General features: G+C 29.1%; 1 protein-coding gene across 17 annotated transcripts in view; it reads left to right on the top strand.

Annotated features, from left to right (window-relative positions):
• LOC107168435 (CUGBP Elav-like family member 1) overlaps nucleotides 1-24,607 on the top strand; it is a 194,864-nt gene that overhangs the window by 113,871 nt on the left and 56,386 nt on the right. For all 17 annotated transcript variants that reach the window (XM_089225092.1, XM_089225105.1, XM_089225101.1 and 14 more), the window contains 2 exons: nucleotides 2,420-2,502; nucleotides 10,483-10,531. In XM_089225092.1, coding sequence (XP_089081218.1) covers nucleotides 2,420-2,502; nucleotides 10,483-10,531 — 132 coding nt within the window. The remainder of the gene's footprint in view (nucleotides 1-2,419; nucleotides 2,503-10,482; nucleotides 10,532-24,607) is intronic.

Raw genomic sequence — 24,607 nt, 5'->3', positions numbered from 1 at the left:
AGCGCGACAGGGGAATAATATTTCGAAGAAAAATCCTGCTGTGTAGGATAAACAATATTCTACAACCGTAGAAAATCTGAAACGTTAAATCATTACTAGATGAATGATATTATAAGTAAGAGCTTAGCATATAATGTATATTCATTTCTTCAGTTAAAGTAATTAAATTCTCGTTTCTCACTGATTATACCAAAAATGCTAATTGTTTTTAATTATTTGGGATAATTAATAAAACAATACGTGATAGGATATCACAAAATTGTTTGAATTAAATATTGACATTTAAAAAACAATATTAAAGTGATTTTAATCGAGTTCAATAATTGACTAAAAAATGAATGATTTGTGTTTTATAGTTTTACTTTAATTTTATTTTCTGATTGGTCTTCACTTTTTCAGACTCATTATCTTTGTAGGTACGCCCAACTGTCCCAGTATATTTTTATACAATAAATTATAATTAACAACTTTATTTTTATTGAAATTACTAGCTTCATGTTGGCTGTTGTACTATGTATCAAGCTTTGTCATTAAAGTATTATATTCCGGCACAAATCCATTCTAATATTTCAGGAATCTGAATCCATCCAATTTTGTATTAATATTCTATTCTGCGTAATTTGAAGTTCTCGTCCAGTACATTCTAATTTACCTTTATCTTGTTTCAAACAGAAATTCTCACACAAAATAATATTATAAAGATAAATTTATAGCTAGGTGACAATAGCGCAAGCGATGATGGAAGGACAAAGTATCTGCGCATACAAATGTTGACGATATATATATTTTATTTATATAAAAAATAGCATCATAACTTTTTGAGCTATATTTCCACAGTGACACTATAATGACACATTTTATATTATAAAGTAAATATCATATTCATAAAATAATGATTTCAAAATAAATTCCAACCAAAAACATGACACACCTGAGGTGTGAATTGCGAAGTACACTAGTATAATCAAAGAAAGTAACCATTTTTCCCAATCAAATTTGAAATTTTCATTTAATTGTTTTTGTCGGTTATTAATTTAATATGCGTGTCTTTTATCTGCATAGTATGAAGCACGTGTATCGCATTAATATTATGTTTGAACGTATAATTTATACCATGTATATTGTATACATATAAAATAAACATAGTACGTCACTCAAAAATCTTAAATCCGTTTTTTTATTTTTTCATTTTTCAAAAATTTTATTTCGGGAGATTAAATACCAAATATATTACGTTTTGTAGAACATGACTTAACTCGCCAGGTTAAAAAAAAAACAGATCAACATACGGCGATTTGGCGCATATATAAACGTATGCATATGCACGTACACGCATCCGTCTTTTTTCTGAAGTAATATAAAACAAGGCAAAATGGCTTTGACGATAATTCATTGTGATTTATTCCTTACGGATTTCGCCGTGGACAAAAGTAATAATAATAAGAAGAAAAGTCAGCTGACCACGTAAAGGAAACGACACAGTTCGCTGATTTGCAGTTAAAGAGGGTACCGTACACGATGTGGCCAAACGAAGCGAAACGGGGGAGGGAGGAAATAAATGCATTCAGTACACAGTATATAAGTATATATTATTATAGTACCTATGTCCTATATAGTATGTTATATGTATGGTATAGAAAAGAAAGAAATTTGAAAGAAGTTTGTCTTGATGGAATGGGGGATGGTTTGGAAAACGATTCAAAGATTTATAATATAGCGAATATATAAAGAAACTCACACAAAATCATTCGTCCTTATAAAATGCGATTTTTACAATCGTTTCTCGGATGTAAACAAATTTAATACATTATTATATATACTGAGATTTAGCCATTACTGTATTTACTCGAAATTATATGCTCGTTTTAACCAATCGTTTGACAATTTAACTGGAATCTATATTTTAAAATACTGTGCTATTCCTCCTCGTAGTATATAAGAGATATAAGAGCTAACTGCCTAAAAATAAAATCAATAGAAATAACCGAAACATTTTTCGTTTTAATCATTTTGATTTCTTCGGCATTTAATTTGTGTGATCATTCGTTTTTTACAAGATGACTTTTTTGGTGTTACTTGATTCAATACTTAATATAGTACCCGATAAGTCTATGTATATTACAATTCAATAATATCACAACACCGTGTGTTGGAACAATAATAAAACCTTAAACCCGTCGATGTAATTAGAAATAAATTAGGAATATAGCTTAGCTATTATATAATATACATTAATACATAATAGATGCAAATAACCATAGATACCTACCAATAATGTATACCATACATCGATTGGTGAGTAAATAGGGTATCAAAATACATCGTAAGATTAACGTCCATTTCTTGAACCACTTTTAAACGAAGCCCGTGCGCGAATTTGTTAACAATTAACTAATTGTATCGTTTTGTCTGTTCACAGGATGTTGCTTCGTAACGTATTATACAAGAAAGGCTGCTCTTGACGCTCAAAATGCTTTGCACAATATCAAGACGCTGCCAGGGGTAAGAATCTTTCTCTCTCTCTATCTATCTCTTAAGTTTATGACAAATTGATATAATTTTATTTATTTATTTATTTATTTTTAATTCACTTGTTTTATGGCATTATTACAATTAACAGTTTTACACTGTGTCACTAGTATCACGGTATATATTATATAATTATACTTCATAATTATTATACAACTATTGCTCTTTCTCATCCAATGATTCTGGGTCGGATATTATTTTGCATTGTCTGTATATTATTATATCGTAACACTAACACTACCGCGATAGGCAGACAAAAACGCTTTGATTACGTATCTATATAATAATATTGCTTCCACAGCTAATTCCGCCGTTTTAAATCAATTAGAGCAAGATTAATCGCTTGCCGCCACTGGGACGTTTCGATAGCGCGAGCACTCCCCGGTTCTGTGATATTGTTTTTACAAAGCTGGTACAAGGCGTTCCACGGAAACCAGCGGACCGAAACACACAAAAACCGTCGTTGAAACGGGGCAAAAGGGACAAGATAAAAAAAATCGCTCTCAACACAAAGGAATTTTTCACCGCAGAGCATTTTATAATGATCTCTCCACGCACACCCTCACCACCACCCCGCGTTATCCACTATATACCGACTAACCTAACGCTTATAATATATATCTATTTATCTTCCAATCTATTCGACCATCATGCCATTGCGGACTTTGGTGCACACCTAAACGCGCAAGTAAATCGTTCAGAAAGGGGAAAAATTTAATTTGCATATTATCGTATTATCACGCAGCATACCTATAAATGTAGACAAGGACTTTTGGAAATGTAAAATTATATCATAAATACATATATTCCAATACCGGTATATAATATAAGATATTACGTTTGAATATGAGCATGTCGTATACTCGTATATTCCAGATACACCCTGTATGCGTATGCTGTTAAATTATCGTCGTTCTAAATTCCTAATACGAGTAGTATCGACCTATTATTATATGTCATGATTATGTGAACAAGCTCATTATCGTCAGGTACCACAATAATAACTACTCGTATATCATGATACATCAATACATATTGGTATTATATCATAATTACAGCTTTTGATTTGTCTGTCTAACGGCGAGGCGGGGTAGGGGGAAAAGTCGTATGACGACAACTCATTCACCAAGTTTACTGTAAAATAAAATTCGTTTATCAAATGCTCGAAGTAACTACGAGGTTTACTACCAACCTACAGAAATAAGACACTGACGATTATTCAGCAAACCAAATAAAAAAATATTCGAAAAGCGCGACTAAGACATTGGACACATAGACGTAGTAAAAAATAATTGGACGAGAAATTGTTCTGGTAAATATGATAATATAATAATATAATATTAAAAAAGGTATATTGTTTTTACAATTACTTTTTTGATAATATGATCCGTAAATAACGTACCTACCTATTATGTTATATAATATTATATTATAATCTAAGATTAAAACACAACCTTATTATTATTATTTTACTCTTATAATTTAGGCATTTATTGTTATTGTTATTAAACCTTTTCTTTTTTTATTATGTAACACCTTTCAAAAAAAAAAAAATGTATCTTGTCCCGATGGCCAAGTTGCTGAGGGTTATTTCTTTAAAAAAAATCTAAGATTTTTTAGTATTAGTATGTAGGTAGGTACCTACAAAAATAAATTATAATCAGGTACACTATTATTATACCTTTCGACCGTGAATTCGGATAATATATTCATGTAATCGACTAATAATACATTAATAAAACGAAAAAATATATTAACAATTGAAACTGCCGATCAAGAAGTATAATATAATATTGTAATATTAAACCTTCTATCATTATCTCAAATTATAAAGTTGTTTAATTTATCATTTTTAACTGAATTACGTATTATTATTTGTTTTCGTTTGATATTATACGGCAATACTCAATAAGTACATGGATTTAAATTCAATGTGCTCCACCTCTTTTGGATAACAAAAAAAAGTCATTAGTCTTCCTCCCTGATGTATGTAGCAAGAAGAATGATCACTATATGCTTCCGAGGGAAAGTTCAGGCCTTAAAAGCACGAAGGCTGACATATTATATAGTACCATTGAAATCTGAATAAGTCATTGTATAAAAATAAAAACACGACAAAAATAATAAAAAGGTATACAATTTACGTTCAATGACGAATCGGTTCCGACGAGAAAATGTTTAAAGTATAAGTACAGTTTTTATTTGTTATATCTTACATAATATGTACTATACATATACAACGATAATAATAATCTTTGGAAATTTGAAAAAAAAACCTCATACGATAACTATATTTTTAGTTACTATAGTCTATAAGTCCTCGAGGGAAGTTAATCGATAAACTATGACATAAATTATGTATACCTATATTATTATAATATATATATTTATGTCTACTATGTATGTGGGTTTGTGTAAGTGCGCGACCACCACTCTATCTATTCTTTGAATAATAGCGAAATATACTTTTACAATCCATTTTCTACTTCATTAAATAGATGTCAATCAAGCTGTAAATTACTCACGTAAATGTCTAAATAAACAGCTTAATGTGGAAAGCGCTTTTTGAATTTATATACATATACATTATAGCCGTATAAGTAAACGAATCTAAAAAGCTTAGCTCAAGTTATAGAGACAAGTTATAACGCCAAATGAATTAATATTATTATTATTAGTGTGAAACATATATTAATGTTTACGTATTCACCGTTGTGTCTTTTGTGTTCTACATTATAGTTATTAATTTTAATTCAAAGGCCCCCGGGGTATAATATTTTGTATAAACACGGAGATCTGAAAATCCATTGATAGGACGCATTAAGCAGAATTATTATGATTATTATTATTATTATTTAAGAGTCTAGATTTAATGTCACAGAGGAAAACAATTAAATAAATATGTATTTAGTCGATTTAGGTAAACGATTCCATGACAAATCGCTGATCAATTATTTTATAATATTAAATTATATCGTTAATCGTTATTATAAATTATTATCAATGACGTACCACAGTTAAAAAATAGACAACCAAGATCTTATAATTGCATTTTACTTACGTTTCATCCGTAAATTATTTTAAAGAATTATACAAGTACGGCTACCGCAATAAAAGAATAGCGTACCTTTGAAAATGTGTGTCCAGCAGCTCTCATCTAGATTAATACTTACTTTATTAACTACAAAAATATAAAAATATGGAAAATACACTTCCAATAAACCAAAGATAATGTTGTTACATTTAAGTTTAACAATAGGTAAATTCAAGCCTTGTTTCTAATCTACTGTGTCTAATTGTCTAATACATTTAACTTGTGGGTAACGTGTTACCAACCTTTCATTGACTAGGTAGTAGGTACATATTACATATACGAAACACTACACGATGTAGTAGAGACCGAAGCTTTACGCTTATATTAAAATTAACCATGTTACGAACTTGTAAGACAACGACAACACGTGTGGATGAGACGTACCCTTAATTATTACCATTACTATCATCTATACTCAATGTTATTACTATTTGTTTTCTAGGATCATTCCCTGTTCATACGATCGCATGCCAACACTTTATATAGTTATATTATTATGCATATAATATGCAATAAAAACGAAATAAAATAAAATTGTATTTTCTATGACTTTTTTAACCTTGACAAATTTTTTGGAAATATATAATATTTATTTTTAATACATCATTTTTCGTGAAATACAGAATAAATTATTATATAAATTGCTTTGGTTAACGTCATGTAGTTGACGTCGTGACTTAACATTCCACTTTAAATAATCTTGAACCGTATAATATATCAAATAAAATAATTATTTATTAAAAAACCTCTCCGTCAACTTCCGAATTCTTTTCACCGAGCCGAGGCCACGTCGCGATGCCTTTCATAATATCCAATCTCCATCTAAATCCTATATATGGAAACGTTCAACAGTATTATTACGATTCTCGTCATTCTAAAACTTTTTAACTACGAAATTACTCGAGTATGTATTATGTATATAGATACCTATTATTTAGGTACAGTTATAGTGATATATAATATATATATATATATATATATATATATATATATACATAATTATATAACAGTAGCAATAGTATAATATATTTATATATTATGTAAGTATATAGTATTTGTGTATGTAAATAAACATTCGGTCTTGGATAACCTTCAGTTTTTTTCTTCCTGCATAATAAGTAGTAGAATCCAAACCGAAAGTTTAGCCACAATTTTCTATCCTTTTTTTATTTTTATTATTATTTCTTTATCCGTTTTCTTGCGTTCTTATTATCCTGTCGCAATTCAATTATTATACCGTCAGTTAGAGATTCTTCCTTTCTTTTCCCATACATTTTTCGTCCACGTGCATATACGTTGTATTCCCCCGAGAATCTCAGTTCTCTAGTCCAAGCGCACATGTTACCTAGGTGAATTTTTTCCAAAAAAGAACATATAAGTTCCCAGGAGAAATGCCTTGTGATATTATTTTTTTCCTAAAACGGATACCATATTAAGTAGATTGCTAAAAAAATATGGCCATAATAAATCAATATTTTAATTTATACGCCTTAATAATATATTATAGTTATTTCCGATGTATTTATACCGTTATAGTTCAAACCACAGTATTGTTTCCACTTGTTGCCCTAATTACAGAAATATAAATCAAAATCTTAATTCATAATAAATGATAAACATTATATCTATGTATATCGTAGGTAGTATTGATTTTTTACAAAACAGCCTATGTATTACGTGTTCTCTGGTATATTTATGAAAAAGATTTCATAAAAGTTTAAGTTCTGAGCGGAGCGATGAATGTATTGATTTTACCATGATGTGTGTTTTTATTTTTTATTTTTATTTTTTTTTAAATCCAAGATTTGAAAATTTAATACAATATTCCTTACAAGTTTGTCAATCTTTATCACAAATAAAAAGTCTACCGGAAATTCAAATTAAATTTGTATGAGCATTTGAAATTTAAATTTTTACAACATTGGATTTTCACTGGATTTCACATTTAGTAATTTCCTTATTTTGGCGTAACTCTAAAAGTCTAAAACAAATGACCGCAGATACTTGAAATTTTCACTGAATGTTTATATAGGCATTTTCTATATTTGTTTTGTGCTGTTTACTGACATTTTAATTTTTCAACTTTTTTAGTTTTTTTTTTTCTATAAATATCGATAAAAATTTATTTGTTCGGTAGAAAAGCTTGAAAATTTAATACAAGGCTTCTAACACATTTTAACAATAGCAGTTGGAAAATAAAATAAATTCATTTTCACAATTTTTTTTAACAAGGATTCAAAGTTTGAATTTTGACAAACATACGTAAAAATCACGAAAATTCATAAATTATTTTATGCTAGAAATTCATAAAAAATTTTCCTTTTATATCTAAGATTTGAAAATTTAATACATGGCTCCTATCATATAATATAACCGCACCAACATCATCCTAGATTTTTAAATTATTCTAAAAAAGTACTACGTGTAACTAACATAGTTGTCTAACTCCATGTTTAACTATTGAATTGTATTTCCATAACCTAAAAAGCGATGTTGTATAATAGTGGTTAGATATAATTTTTATACGTTTATCAATCGCATACACATTATATAGTACTATAATACTGATATTCGCAATTGACCTATATGTTGTCGTTTATTTTTTAAAAGCATTTACTTATCTTCCATTTAAGTAGTATCTGGGTACTGACGTACTATCCGATTTTGAATGAAAGCTTTTGATTAAATACTGTATATTAGTTATTATACTTTAGTATTATGTACTGCACATAATACTTTGCCCATATGTGGGTGTTTATAATGTAAATAATAAATAAATTCAATATGGTCAACATTATATACACTAGATATACATTTAATGTGTTTATACTTCAATAGTGCAATCTTGCTCAAATCATACTACTAATTACATCTAATATATGTTGTACAATATTATCTTACAAGCTATATGTCTATATCCCAGGTTGCGATAATGTGACGTAATATAATATTACGATAATATTCATGAACAAATTTTCAACAGTCGAATAGATTCGATGTCGTAATATAAAAATTATGAAACAATTTATCAAATCATTCATGCGTATAACTTTAATACAAGCTAAGATTGATATATTTAACAGAAAATTTAATTTAAATACAAAATCGCAATCGTGAGTTATTACTGCGAGTTTAAGTCGTTAGAGGAGAGTGAGAAAATAAAATAAAATTAAATGGTTTTTTTTATTTTAATTTTTAAAATATTTCACTCGTCAATCAAATTATCCAAACCTTCCCTCCAAAACCAATATAATATATATGATTTAGATAAACAGGTTTTACCCACAAGAGGTATTTTTTAATCCCGAGCGTCAATGAACATGAATGCAATAGTGATATCCAGGGTGTTTATCCATTATTTAATAAATAAAATTAAAATTAAAGAGGTTTTTGTTTATATACTATATATTGTATTATTATGTAATGTGTATAGTATAGTGTGTACTATGTACAGAGATGGATGGTCTTCGCAGCATGTATACCAATAGTTGACAACTTATCCATCTATCGGCGAGTATTTATCCGCGAATCACGTGCAAGCGTTCGTTATTATTTTGATCCAGGACCTGTATTATAATTGCATTACATTGCAGGTCACTCGGGTTATGATGAATCTGAAATTACATAATAATGGTCACAAAATTTCACTTATTTTGTGGTACAGTAGTGATTGATTGCGAACGATAAATTAATTTATTTCTCATACAATAATATAACTAACCCATTCATATAACCTCAACAATAAAAGAATATTACCTATTTTATGACGTATGATATACTTACTTTTAGCAATAGTCATACGATACTATTATCGTAGACAGATAGCTGGTAGCAGTTAGTATGAATGTATGATACCCTGGTATAGTATGATCGACTAGTAGTGGACCACTACACAAACATCAAACATGCATGCATTAAATATTACAACATACGCTTTGTCAAATCAATGTGAAAACAATTCGATCGAGGTCATTGGGGAACTATAAGAAGAAAAAAATAGGCCCTCTATCCACCTCATGTTTCCCTGTGGTGTATATATAGTTGTCCATAGTCTATATATTATACCTATGCATAGTCGAGAGTATCGATTTTATTTTATTATTATTAATAATAGGTATATAGGTACGCCACGCGCCGTCTGTTTTCGCCGTCCAATGACGGTCCGCGTGTAATATAATTTATTCACTTTCATCATTTTTTAACGTACAAATCCTTTGATACCATTCGACAGCTAAAAGTGACTCGACATGTTACAACAGTTGTACAAAACAATACAACCGATCGACGATTTATGCGATTTGATTATTATCGATTTGACGGTGTACCTGTAACCTATAAAATATATTGTATACAATCCATTATACATTTTAGTATTGCACATTATATTATTTTATGGTATAATAATGTCTACCTACAAAACCCTGTCGAATAATATACAGTACGGGGCCCTTTCGCGGCTCGTAATCGCATTAAAAAAATAAAAGCTCTGCCTTCACGGAGATTTAATAGTCGTAAATTATATTATTATATTATATTATACACATTATCAAGTACCAAAATCATTTATTCAATAAATGTATACGTATATATACTACATAATAATATATAATATAAAATATTGTGTGATAGTGTTAACTGCTGCCAAAACCGATTTCTATTTATCTTTTCTACCAAAAGATTAAATGTCATCAAGTCGTTTTATGCGCGTATTACAATGTGTACTTAAAGCTTTATTTAAATCGTGTCAAGTACCAATGCCACTATAGCTCCAATGATTACCCTCAATTGAATTTAAATGTTTGACATTTAATGAGTTAAAATTAATAAAAATTGTATTTTTTTTTTTGTTATTTATATAGATGCATCATCCGATACAAATGAAGCCGGCTGACAGTGAAAATCGAAGTGGTGAGTACCTTTATATGTATATATTTTAAATCGCTTGAAACTTCTCCCGTGTGAAAGGGGGAGGGTTAACGCCACTAGTATAATAATATGTTCAGGACTCATCACGTTAAATTATAATCATTAATTATTTGTCAAATATTTTTATTTTTTTGACGATGTTCGACTTCACCTTATTGAACTCAACCCCTTCACCGTCTTTCATCACTTCGTATACGAAGGAATGAATTCAATTACTGCATTCGAGAAAACGGTCCCAAAAATTTACTCGATAAACATAATTATAATTTGCCCTATCCAGATCGTGTATAGAAAACCATCGATAACTAATACGGTGTGATGATGGCGTCGTATTATATCATATACATATAATTGATACAGTGATTGAAAGTTCCATATTTCCCCCGCTATAAATCGGTGCAAATATAAACAGTAATGTGGTGGCATTGCGAACGGCATTAAATGTAAACTCAAATGCTACCAGTAAAATAAAAACTGCAAAAGTCGACATGAATATGCAGTATCACTGCAGTGTTCATATATATTATTAAATACAGCCGGAGTATTAATAAATGAATAACGATGGATGTCCACGGTCGGGAGGAGAGTGTAAAAACATACGATGGACTCCAGAAATAACGATTTCAACGCGGTTTAAAATTCGAAATAAAATTAACGTCTGTCTTTGTCTTGCTCTTAAACGAGTAAAATAATCCCATGCTCGCGATAACGGCTTTATTCTGAACGATATTTAATGTATCGCGCTGTGAACCCACGAGGCCAATGCTGTCTCATCGGAGTCCGTTTCAGGAGATTTATGTTGTATCCGTTTTATTAACGCGTACCTACCAGTATCATAGTCGTCCACAATGAGGCGTTCAACTCCGTTGAATCGTTCGGACGGGATAACGGAGGCGTTCATTCCGCGACGGAAGATGTTTGTAAATTTCGAAAAATTCAATTCTGATCGTACGTTGAATATTTTATACCGCAAAATGTTTCGAAAAACCATTTTGGCTATACTCAAGTAGGTATAATATGGTCTTTGTAATTATTTTAGGTTGGATGAGTGACGTAAATACTTACACCCCACGTTCATTGAAAAATCCCGAATACGCCAAATCCATACTACTTTTCAGCTATTTTTTAATCTTCTCGTTAAAGAAATACTTCGTTAACAAGGATAAAGGTTAATGCAGGTTAATGCAACCAGCATTAATTTATAAAAGTTAGGAATTTTTTCTTTATTTATATATTTTTTTAATCTTATAATCTGTACTATTTTTAAAACATATTTTGCAACAAGCATTTATTCTTTTAAACACTCCATGTTAGAATGTATTATATTCTGAAATCATAGATTATTATAGAATTTTTCTATAGTTTAAAACTGTAAATAGAGATTAACATGATATAAAGCAATTGATAATTAATTCTTACAAAATAAAATTACGATTATTAATCTAAATATTTTAAATTACGACATGGAATTCGCGATGAGTGCAGAGTTAATTCGGGAATGTTTCAGCACCCTTTGTAGTTAAGCCACTAGCGTCGATATTATTCAGTTGGTTAAGGTGTCATAAGTATAACCAAATCACTAAAACATCTATGACCAAATTATTTGGAACTATTATATGCGTTATTTATTTTTATCTTATATATTTACGTCATTATCCCGATCAGATTGAAGTGCGTTGTGCGACTCTGCTGTACTGAATATTGAATGGTAGTGAATAGTGAATACCTACCTCATTTTAGGTAACTCGTACCAAAACTTATAGTACTATATTATAAGGTAACATGTTTCATATTATTTACTCAATATTTTTTCATAAAGGTTTCGAACATGATTATAGTATTTATTCGATATCATTTAAAATTAGAGTGATTAATTTTGAACAAATGATTATGATTTCACCTACGACATTTTGAGAACACGATTTCTAATTTTCAAGAGCTACATTTGTATATAACATTGAAAATTAAAAACCTATTACTGGTGTGAAAAATTGATTATTATTATTCATTTTTATTAATTTATATTTATAATATATATATTTTAAATATGATAATTTTTGTTACTATAAGTTCTAAAATAGAGTCATGATGAATATAGTATCACATTATCCTATAAACAATATTAAAAAATAATACTTCATCTAATTAATAAAAAAACACATTTTCGAAAAGCATAGTATTTTTTTTTATAGTTCGTAATATCCAAGAATATAAAAACATCTTTGAACTTTTAATACAGTTTAAAATCATAATCATAAAATTATGAAAAAAATTGTTTGACATTTTCAAATTGTATTAAAATTTTAAACCGTCCCTGTTTAAAAAAAAAATATCTTTCATTCAACAATAAATTATGCCTATAAACATGGTTAAATACATCATCAATAGCATAAACGATCTCTTTTTGCCTATTGAAAGAGCCGAAAAATGTGCTATTGTAAATTTAAAAAGATAAATCAAAATTAAATTAAAATACGTATTACTGTTCCCAATGTCTTTCCATAATAATAATAAAAAAAAAAATTAAAAACGTATATTGAACCGAGTGTTTGGGAACACGGAGTAATTGATTTAACACATAACAATGACTATAAATGAGGAGTTATAAAGTATTTAATCGTTAGATCAATCACCCTGTTTATTAGAACATGATAATACAAACAAAAATAGTGTATAATTTATATTTCTGAATATCTGAGTACAATATTATTGATATTATAATATTTTCCCTTATATTATTTAATATGACTAATGAATATTAAGTATCACAAACGACGCATTTTAATAATTCATTTTCATGTTGACTTACTTAATTTAAAAAATAAGACAATTTAATAAAAATATTTAACCAACAAAACAATGAACATAATTAAGTTATTCAGAACTAATTTCTGATAAATAAATTTTGTATTTATTGCCATTATTATTATTATTTATAATGCTTATGAGTTATAATACATTTTCCACTTTTTAAAGATTAACATTATATTATATCCATCATGCACAAGGACGCATCATAATATAACTATACATCCCATCATCCCACTGTACAAGAAAGTAAATACAAATAATATAATAATAATAATAATTATTATTATTATTATTATTTTACCCACTTTCAAACTTCAATATTTATTTTAAAAAAAATCTTAAATATATATACGAAACCTACTATAAATATTGATATATTATGCAATAATAATAATTGCATTTTGAGAATTGTACATTGTAATACTCCCGAATATTTCATTGAACAAAATTGCAACGACATTTATTCGTAATTACACATAATTCGTGAATACAAACGTAATATTATCTAGATTCTAGAGATTGATATAAAACCTTTAGACTTTAAGTGAAACGATACTTATACAACGTATAACATAAATTATTTTTTAATGAGAACATTATTATAGCAAACATTTTTAGTACTGTATATAATATGACATGAAAAAATATTTGAGATGAAATGTTCATTGCTTTTATAAATAGATTAATAATATTGTGAGTGGGATATTGATGAATTTTATTTTATGCTTTTGATTCATTTTAAGGTTAATAATACGTCATAACACGCACACTGTAAAAAGTTAATTTTGTTCAATATTACGGCAGACTTAGCTATTTCTTTAACCAAAATCGTCTTCGTATCATTGTATTTCTGTAAAACCCAGCGGGCTTCCAAAAAGGTCTATTTTTGATAAGCATCCATTCTTGTTTATTTAATAAAATCTCGCAATTCTTGAAGTTTTCAAAACAAAAAAAGTATTTATTTATTTTTCCAGAAAGTTTTTAATTCCCCTACTTGTTTAATTTGATGACAATTTGATTAGTTGTTTTATTCTACTCATCATCGTTTGAATCTCATTCGATTAAAAGTGTATCGTCAACAAATAATACTTAAAAGCCTCTAGAATCAACATTTTAAAATTAACTATTTCTGACAACCATTCAACGATATTATGTACCAAATTCCATTTATTAATTCTATTTTATTAATTTTTCCAATAATTGATAATGAAAACTATTAAACAATAAAGGCTAAATGATAAAATATAAGCAACTGAATAAAATTTCGTAAATAAATTATTTTAACTTTTAAGTAATAGACGGCAAAATTAATGTTTTTTATTGATTATTATTTTTTACAGTGGATGTTAAATATTATATTAAATTAAAACCGAATTATAAATTAATATCAATTAACATGTATGATATAACACAATATTTAATCGTGTGTTATCTAATTGCGGATGCTTTATTGATATTATTCTATCAATAGAATAACATATTATCTTAAATCACGATTAAACTAAATATTAAATACTCATAATCATAAACATTAAAAACCCTTCTTTAAAAAATGTGAACCGACATAATAATATATTGTATTAGTGGTTTCCGAACAAATTATTTTTGCCGACAATAGTATTCATTGAAATTAATTCATAGAATTTATACATATCGGATAACTAAAATATTTCGATTTGACAGTTATAAAACTGTGCAGTATACAAAAAATTGACATAAAATAATATGCAAACACTTGAAAAAAATAATTATAAATGTGAAAATAAAAATAACAAGTGATAGGTATATCGTATATCCTATATTCCAGTGTAAATAGTTATTTCGTCGTCGTGTATAATAATAGATAATAATATTGTGTATAATGATAATAATTATAATATAAGTAATATAACGTTGGATCTTTTTTTCACGCATAAATGTCGTCCTGAAAATGGCTGTTTGTGACATCCAAAAGGTCATTATACGGTTCGTTTGAATGTTATTGGATCCAATAATATTATAATATATCAATATATGTCTGATATAATATAAGTCTACCGTACCATTATACGCCGTTTGTATGTCTCTAGAATTATGGATCATAATATCCGAAGCTAAATTTAATTCTCTTGGTAATGGGGTTCTAAACTGTGGAAAACTGGGGCCAGCCCTACGGGACACACGCGCCCGCCGTGAATTTATTATCCGAGTATTAAAGTTATTATGATTTCGTATATTATTATACATAAATATGCGCATGCGCATACACTCGCAAGCAGACGCGATCATCAGAGTTTAATATAATATTATAATGTACATACTATAGTTACCCTTACCTGCATTGTGTATTTATGTGTGTCATGCAGTGGCGTAGCCAGGGGGGGGGGGGGGTTTTGGGTGTTATAACCCTCCCCCTCAGCCGTATTTATATCAAAAATATAATGTTTATAATATAGGAATACAATCATTTGGTCGTGGTAAAATGTATTCTGTTTATTATATTTATGAGCCAATAGGAGGAGGGTTTGAGCAAAGAGCGCGTTTTTACAACACGTAATAAAATTAGTAAATATTATGTGATCGTCGTCCGTCGATCACAAAACATTTCGCATCACGTGCAATGCTCGAATGGGGATGGAATGTTTTATTTTCTCAATATAGTATTGTAATTTTGTGATAGTTATTTCGTATAGTTTCGTACACTTGTACCTATTCAATATTTCATTAAAATATTAATATTTAATTTAATGATTTTTTTTTATGGTAATTGATAACGCAGTCAAAAGCACGGTCTAAGATATAAGCATAATATCTTAATCTATTGTTAAAAGTCTCTTGTCTATTTATCATTATTACAATTTCTGATTGATTAAAGAAATTGATAAGAAATGTTAGAATCTACTTTTTAATTTTATGTTACCTAATAACTAATAAGTGACAATATTATAATATTTAGATTAATTATTGGTAAATGTTACCAATTGTATTAATATATTATATTTCATCTGCTTCTTGTTGATGATATATAATTGAGGGACGTGACGGGGGCAAAGACTCCCAATGTATAGGTCGAATTTTATCTTTGTAAAGAACGCTAATTGTTTTCAAGTTTGGGAGTCCCCTTTCTTTTATTTTTCCAATTCGAGTACTGTTTACGTGACGATTCCATCGTCCGAATTAAATATTAACTTCAAATTGAAGAACACCACACGCGAAGACATGACACAAAAAATACTATTATGCTATAAGTACGTTTTCACATTTACATTCGAGCCGAAATATCCCCCGATGGTGCTCAAATGTATTATGTTGATAAATTTATAATACCGACGCAGTCCTTTCTTTGATCCCCATCCCCGTCGTGTCACGACAATAAGTACGAGTATAGCTTTGCTCTTGGTCGTTTCCCTATGACATTAGTAATATTTCCGTTTTCTGTTGTTGTAGTCATTTAATCTACCAAAGCAAAGGTTACGTCTCTTTTCCCATTAAAAGCCCACACATGTATGTATGTGACACACTGACACTATGTGTATTATTAGTAGGAAATGTGTTTTTCCATTACTATTATTATCATTTAGAAGGAGTATACCGTTGTAGCTGTTGTAGTGGTAGTAATAGCTAGTTGTATATTTTGTAGTTGTAGGAAGAAACAAAACCTTTGTAGGCAGTCATATTTCTTTTTTGTCTAAGAACGATTCGAACGAAAAGCAAAAACGCATTACTTACCCTCCTCTCCATCATCGAAGTCGTGTCCGTTGACTTTTTCTCTATGATAAATGACGTACGATTTCATTATTATTTCTTATACCTACATTTATTTTACTCTTTCCCTTATCACAATATTAAAGACTCGGAATTCGCATATACACAGCATACTATTATATATTATAATATATTATACATGGCCGTATACAAACACGACAAAAAAAACATTTTGTTTTTATTGACATTGCTCATTTATCTTTCCTGACATCCCAAAAAATCGTATTAAATTATTCTATTCATATTTCACGTGTTTGTATTTTGTATACACATTTAGCCATCGAAACCACGAAACCGCGCGTCAAAACCGCTCTAGTGTGGCGCGGCCCTTAACTGCTCTTTTATACAATACCTACTCAGATATCTACTAATTTGAGAATTTTTTTTTTTATCGTAGGCAACGTTATGTATATAGCAGAATGCATATTATATTCATAAATAATTTGTTAAATATCAATAACTGTAATTTGACAAATAAACTGAATTTGTATTTTTTTGTCTGATTGGTCGGTATAGACAGTGTCCCGCGAAGATTTTCCCATTGCAATATCTCCTGAGATAATAAATATATCATAAATCTGTTTTTTTTTTTTTTTTTTATTAGACTCACACAGGTAAGGGTGTCGTGTATTTTATTTTTTTAATTCAGTTATTTTTTGGTAAAAAAGTTAAAAAAATATATTTTTTAATTTTTGAAAAAATAAAGATACCTATTTTATAAAGTTTATTTTTCTAGAAATATTGACCGTTCAACATTTTATTTTTATTGCTCTCACGATTTTTAATATTTTTTTTAGTTTATAGATGAAACGATAAAAAACGACTAATGGGTATATTATCCTCACGGGACACCTGTATAAGCGTTCTATTATTATGAAAAATTATAATAATAATTATAAATGTATAGATTATAGGCATATAACTATGAAATATATACGGGACAATACGATGTCACAAAACGGCTGTGTCGAATAAAATATTTCATTGCCAATTTGCCACAGCAATGATAGTTAAAATTAATACATTGGAAAAAATAATATTTAGTATGTAATAATAATGTAATTTCACTTATAAAGTCGACTCTCTATAATTTGAAGTTGATGGGACTGTTGAAAATCTTCGAATTACCGAGAGTTCGAATTGTTGAGTAGTTAAAAGTAATATAAAAAATTATAATTATTAATTATTTCAGCAAATCAAGTGGTATATAATATTATACTAGATTTGTATATTGTTTTTAAATTGTAAATTAACTAATATACCTAATAATTATACTATATAAATTAAATTATTATGACAAAAGATGATTATTTTTTGAAGAAATCTGTAATGGTTTTCTGCTTCATTGAATTAAGTTTCATTTTTTTCATAATTTTTTTAATTTGGTGAATATACTTCGATTTACCGATCGTTGTACGGATGATACTTCGCATTGTCACATGTTAGTGCCTAATTTTTCCAAAATTTAATTTCAAATTACCGAGTGTACTTATAAATGTAATGTTTTTATTCGAATTACCACATGATTTTCGCTGGATCTTCAATAATTTACTTCAAATTACCAAAGGTTTTGAATTATTGAAGGTTTGAATTATGGAGACTGGAGAGTCGACTATATCTTGTATATTATGATATCCCTTTTACACATATGACGTAAGATGCCACGTTTCATGTCTCTTCGATATTCTTATACGGTAAATTTTTAAACTATTTAAATTTGAATTCGAAAGCACTCTAGTACCCCCCCTCAATTCTTAAAATTAATTTGAGTAAGTTGGCCATACGAATATGATATATATATATATATATAATATGTATGTCTATTGTTTATATTATAATAAACTATTGTGCACGTTGTATCTATGTGAATTAATGTCGAAATGCTGGGTTCGGACAAAAAAAATATTCTACGACTCCGTCGATTTTTACTACACAGCACTGTAAGCATATTACCCCTGATCATTATCATTTGAACATTGGCTTAAATTATTGTCATTATTATTCACCTGAAATACTAACTGACGTCTGACACCTACCTTTTTCGATGATTTTTATTGTCTGATTTTGAGTTTTTGAATATGTGTATAATGTATATTATAGTATTATAGTATCTCGCTTTCAATAGAAAACTGTATAACGTTCAATGCTAAATGACTTCCGGTGTTTACCAATACATTTTTTTCCATCATTTATTGAATATACATGTATCAATTGAAAATTATACAGTTATAATCTCTGGTAAGATATTTAACAGTATAGGTAATGTAAACTAGGAGGTTAAACTAAACTTCCATAACATTAATAATAACAAGGAAAATCAGATAATAAGATTTGAACTCAATGCGTGCCCATCTCGACTTTATTTTACGCATAAGTAGTTTTGATATACATATCACAAACGTTATATAAATTATAATTAATAAAAAATTGTGTTGGATTTCCTGGTTGTGCGCGATAATTTTCATTAAATTGTTGTTTATTGGATGGGTATCTCTAAAATTCGAAATCAAAAAAAGGAATAAATAAATGAATTATTTATCTTTCTATAAACCTTCGGATCTCGTAAGGAGAGGTGAAATATAGAAACTAAAACTTTGTATGGTTATCCTAAGTTAGCTTACGCATATAATATACATTATGTTGAATGGGCCTATCATATTGACTAAGTATTTTAACTATTATGATTGATATTTCAAAAATGTTTTTTTTTATCGTGAATTTCTGTCATACATCGTGAAGTTATAATAATACGGAAACGTAAGCTTGTATGAGTATTAAATTGAATACGAAATCGCTGATTATAATACAACATACATATTTCTAGCACATCGCACATGCAAACATACTCAGGGACATACGCTTATAACAACGCTGTCATAATTTTACTTAACATATAGTGATGAGTAAAAAAACTGACATTTTTAAAAAAAATTAGTTTTTATTGGAAGCTTTTTTGAGTAATATTTAAATACAATTAAATATTGTTCATTACCAATTACCCGCTTTTTGTAACTATTTGGGCAACTTTGTGTAGCATTTATTGAAATAAATAATCTTTATATTGTTATAAAGATTAATTATTGCTATAATGCTAAAAAAGTTTAAATCGACAGTACTCGAAGCCGACGCGTTCAATTATTATCTGCGTATATTTTATATACTGCAGTTGTGTGATTATTGCATAATATGTTAATTATTGTGGTTCTTGATGTGGTCTTTAATTCTTTATATCTAGAGTAAGATACCTACATATGTTTATTATTTGTATACGTGTGCGAACTATGAGTCGTTCTTGCGAATTCACTCTTGTTTTTAAATAATAATAGTTTCTTTGTGGCGTTTGCTATAGTTGAAATTCAGTGGTCCCTTTTATAATTGTCGGCCTGTTTAGTAAACTACTGTTCCATTTGTTTCACCATACAATTTTGAATAAACTTTCTTTTTTAAAATTTTTCAACTCAAATCGTCGCAACTTTGCTATTATGTTTGTAATGCTGTTGAAGTTAGTTACAAAAAATACAAATAAAAACTACTGAGATAAAAATGACATGATAAATAATGAAAATTACTTAAATTAAAATATGTGTAAAAGTTAGTTTTTAGTAAAACTAATTTAATTTATAATAGTTATACTAATAACTGAAGTAAAAGAAAAGTAATATTTAATGTAACAAAAGCAAATGTTTATTATTAATGATAAAAATATTACAGAATAATATACATATTGTATAAGAAATATTATAACATTAATATTCTTTGTATGATGATATTTTATCATCACCACCAAAAGCATTGGATGTTACGTGCGTTGCACATTATTTGATGCTAAACGTTTTTCGTTGATAATTATCTGAATTAAGACCTATACTTACCGTGGTTTACATATTATTATTCCGTTGAGAAAAAATTCAAAATAACTGAACACAACTCAATACTTCATAATTATAAATTTATCAAACATAATAATATTCTATACTTTAAATTGAAAAAATATATTAAACAACATTGTTAATGTAATGAGAAAAAGAAAACTAATAGAAACATACGTATCGCACAAAAAAGGCTCTATAATGCATGTTACCTACTTTATTTTATTTTCGTTTTTAGATATAGCGTGGTAAAATATTTTGAAAATCCCAGACTTCAATAACATCTTTCTGTTGTGACAATAGTGAACAAACATTTTTCGACAACTCTTTTTTTTTTCCAATACACTGCATCACAATAACTACACATCGTATACCTTTGTCATTTTTACAACAAATTCTCTTTGGAGACTTTTATATTTGTAATATTTTACTTTCTTGATATATCTATCGTGTTATCCATACTACAATGTCTGAATTCAATCGTTATTTACTATGGCACGCCGACCGATGGTATCGGTTTACAATGGTCTTATAAATAGAAACTATAATACTTAAAATTAAATTCATTTTCAGTAAATTTTTAACCACTTCTAAATGAACAAATCAAAAATACCCTGTATTCTAATCATGATAATAAACATACAAAGTGTCCCCGTCAATTGACAAACCTGAAGTGGCCGTGAAGGGGGTTACATACTCCCTATAGTGTATAGACTATAGTACTATACATATAATCCGACCGCTTTAATGGTAAAATATAGTCGCGATGATGAGCACCCGGTGGTCTGTATATTACACACCTAAAATGTCTGCAACAGACTTCTGAAATTTATTTTAAAAATAAACGTCATACTTTTTTTTTACTCCCGTAGTCCCGTCCTATATTATTATATACCCACATAAATAGGGGAAGTGTATATTTTATATTTTTTTTCAGTAAGTAAAAAACGTGTCCTATGATGGTGGGGAGGATGCAATAAATCGCATCCGTGACCCACGTTGGTCGGATGGCCCGTATTTATGTACTGTACTTGTTTCTCGTTCCTCAAATCTCGTCTTGTGGTGGGATTGGTGTGCAGTAATAGCCTACGACCGGAGGTCTGAATAACGTCCCTACGTTGACAAGTGCATTTAGAAAGAGCGCTTCACGCGCTTGTGTTCGCGCCGGCTGGTAATACGCCCGCGTAATAATGGCTTTCGTCTCGTGACAACATTTTAACAATCCAGTTCAGAAATCAATCTTGCCCCTCCCCCAGCCTTTTATTCGTCAAGAAAAGTCACTTATCTTTGAGAATAAGAAGCAGCAATGTGTATAGCTATTAAAAACTAAACATGGTGGAACGTTGCAATTCGACGACCGCAGTGCTAAGTTCTAAGTGCTAATCGTTCTAAGTTTTTTTACTGTCATTGAGACAAAAATATGTAAATAACATAATATTATTATGCAATACGAGCGTTTTATGATGGTTCCGAAACATTTTTCGCTAAATTGTGCATTTAAAAAAAACGAAAATTAATGCAGCTCTATTGCCAAGTTATATGTGTGACCAATGACCATTGATTAAATAATATTTTGATATTTGATAATAACATAATCATATTATAAACAAGTTAGAAAATTACGAACAAAAATTGTATGAACATAAAATAAATAATAAATTTAATAAATAATAGTATACAATAAACCAATTAGCATCAATGGTATTATAAACATATGTACTTATAAGCTATTTTTAATATTTTAAGTTCTATCAAACCCGTATAAGTATTTTGTTAAGGCTGAGCGAATTTTTAACACACATGCTGTCATAACTGCTGCCGAGCCGCCACCGCGGTTGACGACGACTCAGCAAGACGTCCATTATTAACGATTTCGACGACGACGCAATAGTGGTGGTGGTTATAAACATGTGTTGCTCGTCGCTTTGTTACTTATCTCGATTCCAAAACGCCAACAACTAACTACTTAATTGATTAATTTTTTAAAATCGTCTAATTAAATGGTTCTCTTTACATTGTAATGGAAAAAAAAATCAAGGAAATTGGTTCAGTACAATTTCAGATAGGTAGGGTATGAACAGTTGTGCAAAAAAATCGTCTCACGTTTTAAATGTTTTATTGATGATATTATGTAATATTATTTATTATTTTATAAGATAAAATATAAGATTAATTATAGTATCATATTATAATCAATGGTATGACTTTTTTTTACTCAATGTAAATACAAGATATTATGACGTCATGTCACAGATAATATATTCAAAAAATAATGATAATAATTTATAAATGCAGAAAATAAATAGATTTTGAGAAAAAGAGCACTATCTGATGAGTGGATAATATTGGATACTCGCGGCTGCCGATTACTGTTTATCGTATGATAATAAATGATAATGTACTGAACATTCCTAATTGGTAAATAATATGAAAATAACAAGACGTAACAATATTCTGTAGTTAGCTTGCCAGAGAAATAATTACTTATATTATAATTGTAAAACACACAATATTATTGGTGATCGTTTTTGTTGCGTTCACGATCGAAAACGTCATCGATTACAATATCGGTCGGTTCAAGACAATTCAAAAATCAAATAACGACCGAGCATAATATAATATCGAGTTTAAAGTTTATTTTTATGGTAACGCAGTTTTTCCCATGCGCGCACGAGACCGATTGGATTTCGCAGAAATTGAATTCGTATATTAATAATAATAATCATTATTGTCGTTTCGTTTCCACTCGTCCCAATCACGAACAACAATGTATCGTGAATAACGTTATTATAATAATATATCGGCTCCCCGTTGGGTTGTGTGCGAGCGGGTAGACTTTGCACCGCCGAGAGTTCGGAACACGGAAAGCTAATGTCGCGTCAAGCCTTTGTGACACGCATAGTGGACACGCATTATTTTTTGCAATTCAAATTATAGACAACAACCACAACGGTTGTATTGTTTCTTTCCAATTTCGGTTTATCACAATAATAACAATCTAATAACAATAATAACAACGAGTAGATGTACTCGTGTAGGCGTGTGTGTGTTGTGATAATCGATATTCGATCTATAATTAATGTATTGGTTTTGTTTTTGAACTGCGACAGTCGCTGCTGTAGGACATTATTTCGTTTAACTTTACTGCGCGCCGAGCCGCCAATGTATGCCGTGTGCGTTAATATCATCATCGCCACTCGGGGCTGAGACCGAGCTCAGAAAACAACAGGAAATTGATTACATTTTCATGGAGTACACGATATTTTTGTATAATGACTTTAATGTGGTCTAAAGCGTCGATTACATTGAGCGAGTTTACAAGCTGATAGTTGGCAAATTCACTATCTGCTAGTAAACTCGCCTAGTGTAATCATGTTCACTAGCCAACTAGCAGATTGTTAACTATCCGCGAGTAAAGTTGAAAGCTGGTCTACTTTATTCGCTACTCGCTGGCGTTTATGGTTTCAGTGTCGACAAAATGTCGACGGAAATTGTACGTGCGGGTGTCATTATTTTAGCTAATGCTATCAAAAAGGAGTTAAAAAAAAAAGAAAAGCGGAAAAGGCAAAGAAATATATGGGTGAAACAATGGATAGGCAGACGCGAGATGTATGGTGCATCGAGCAGTTTACTG

The sequence above is a fragment of the Diuraphis noxia genome, unplaced genomic scaffold, assembly GCF_037042655.1.
Source record: "Diuraphis noxia isolate RWA-SAM2 unplaced genomic scaffold, SU_Dnox_SAM2 contig0004, whole genome shotgun sequence".
Lineage (NCBI taxonomy): Eukaryota > Metazoa > Arthropoda > Insecta > Hemiptera > Aphididae > Diuraphis > Diuraphis noxia.
This window is presented reverse-complemented; position numbering and strand designations above follow the sequence as displayed.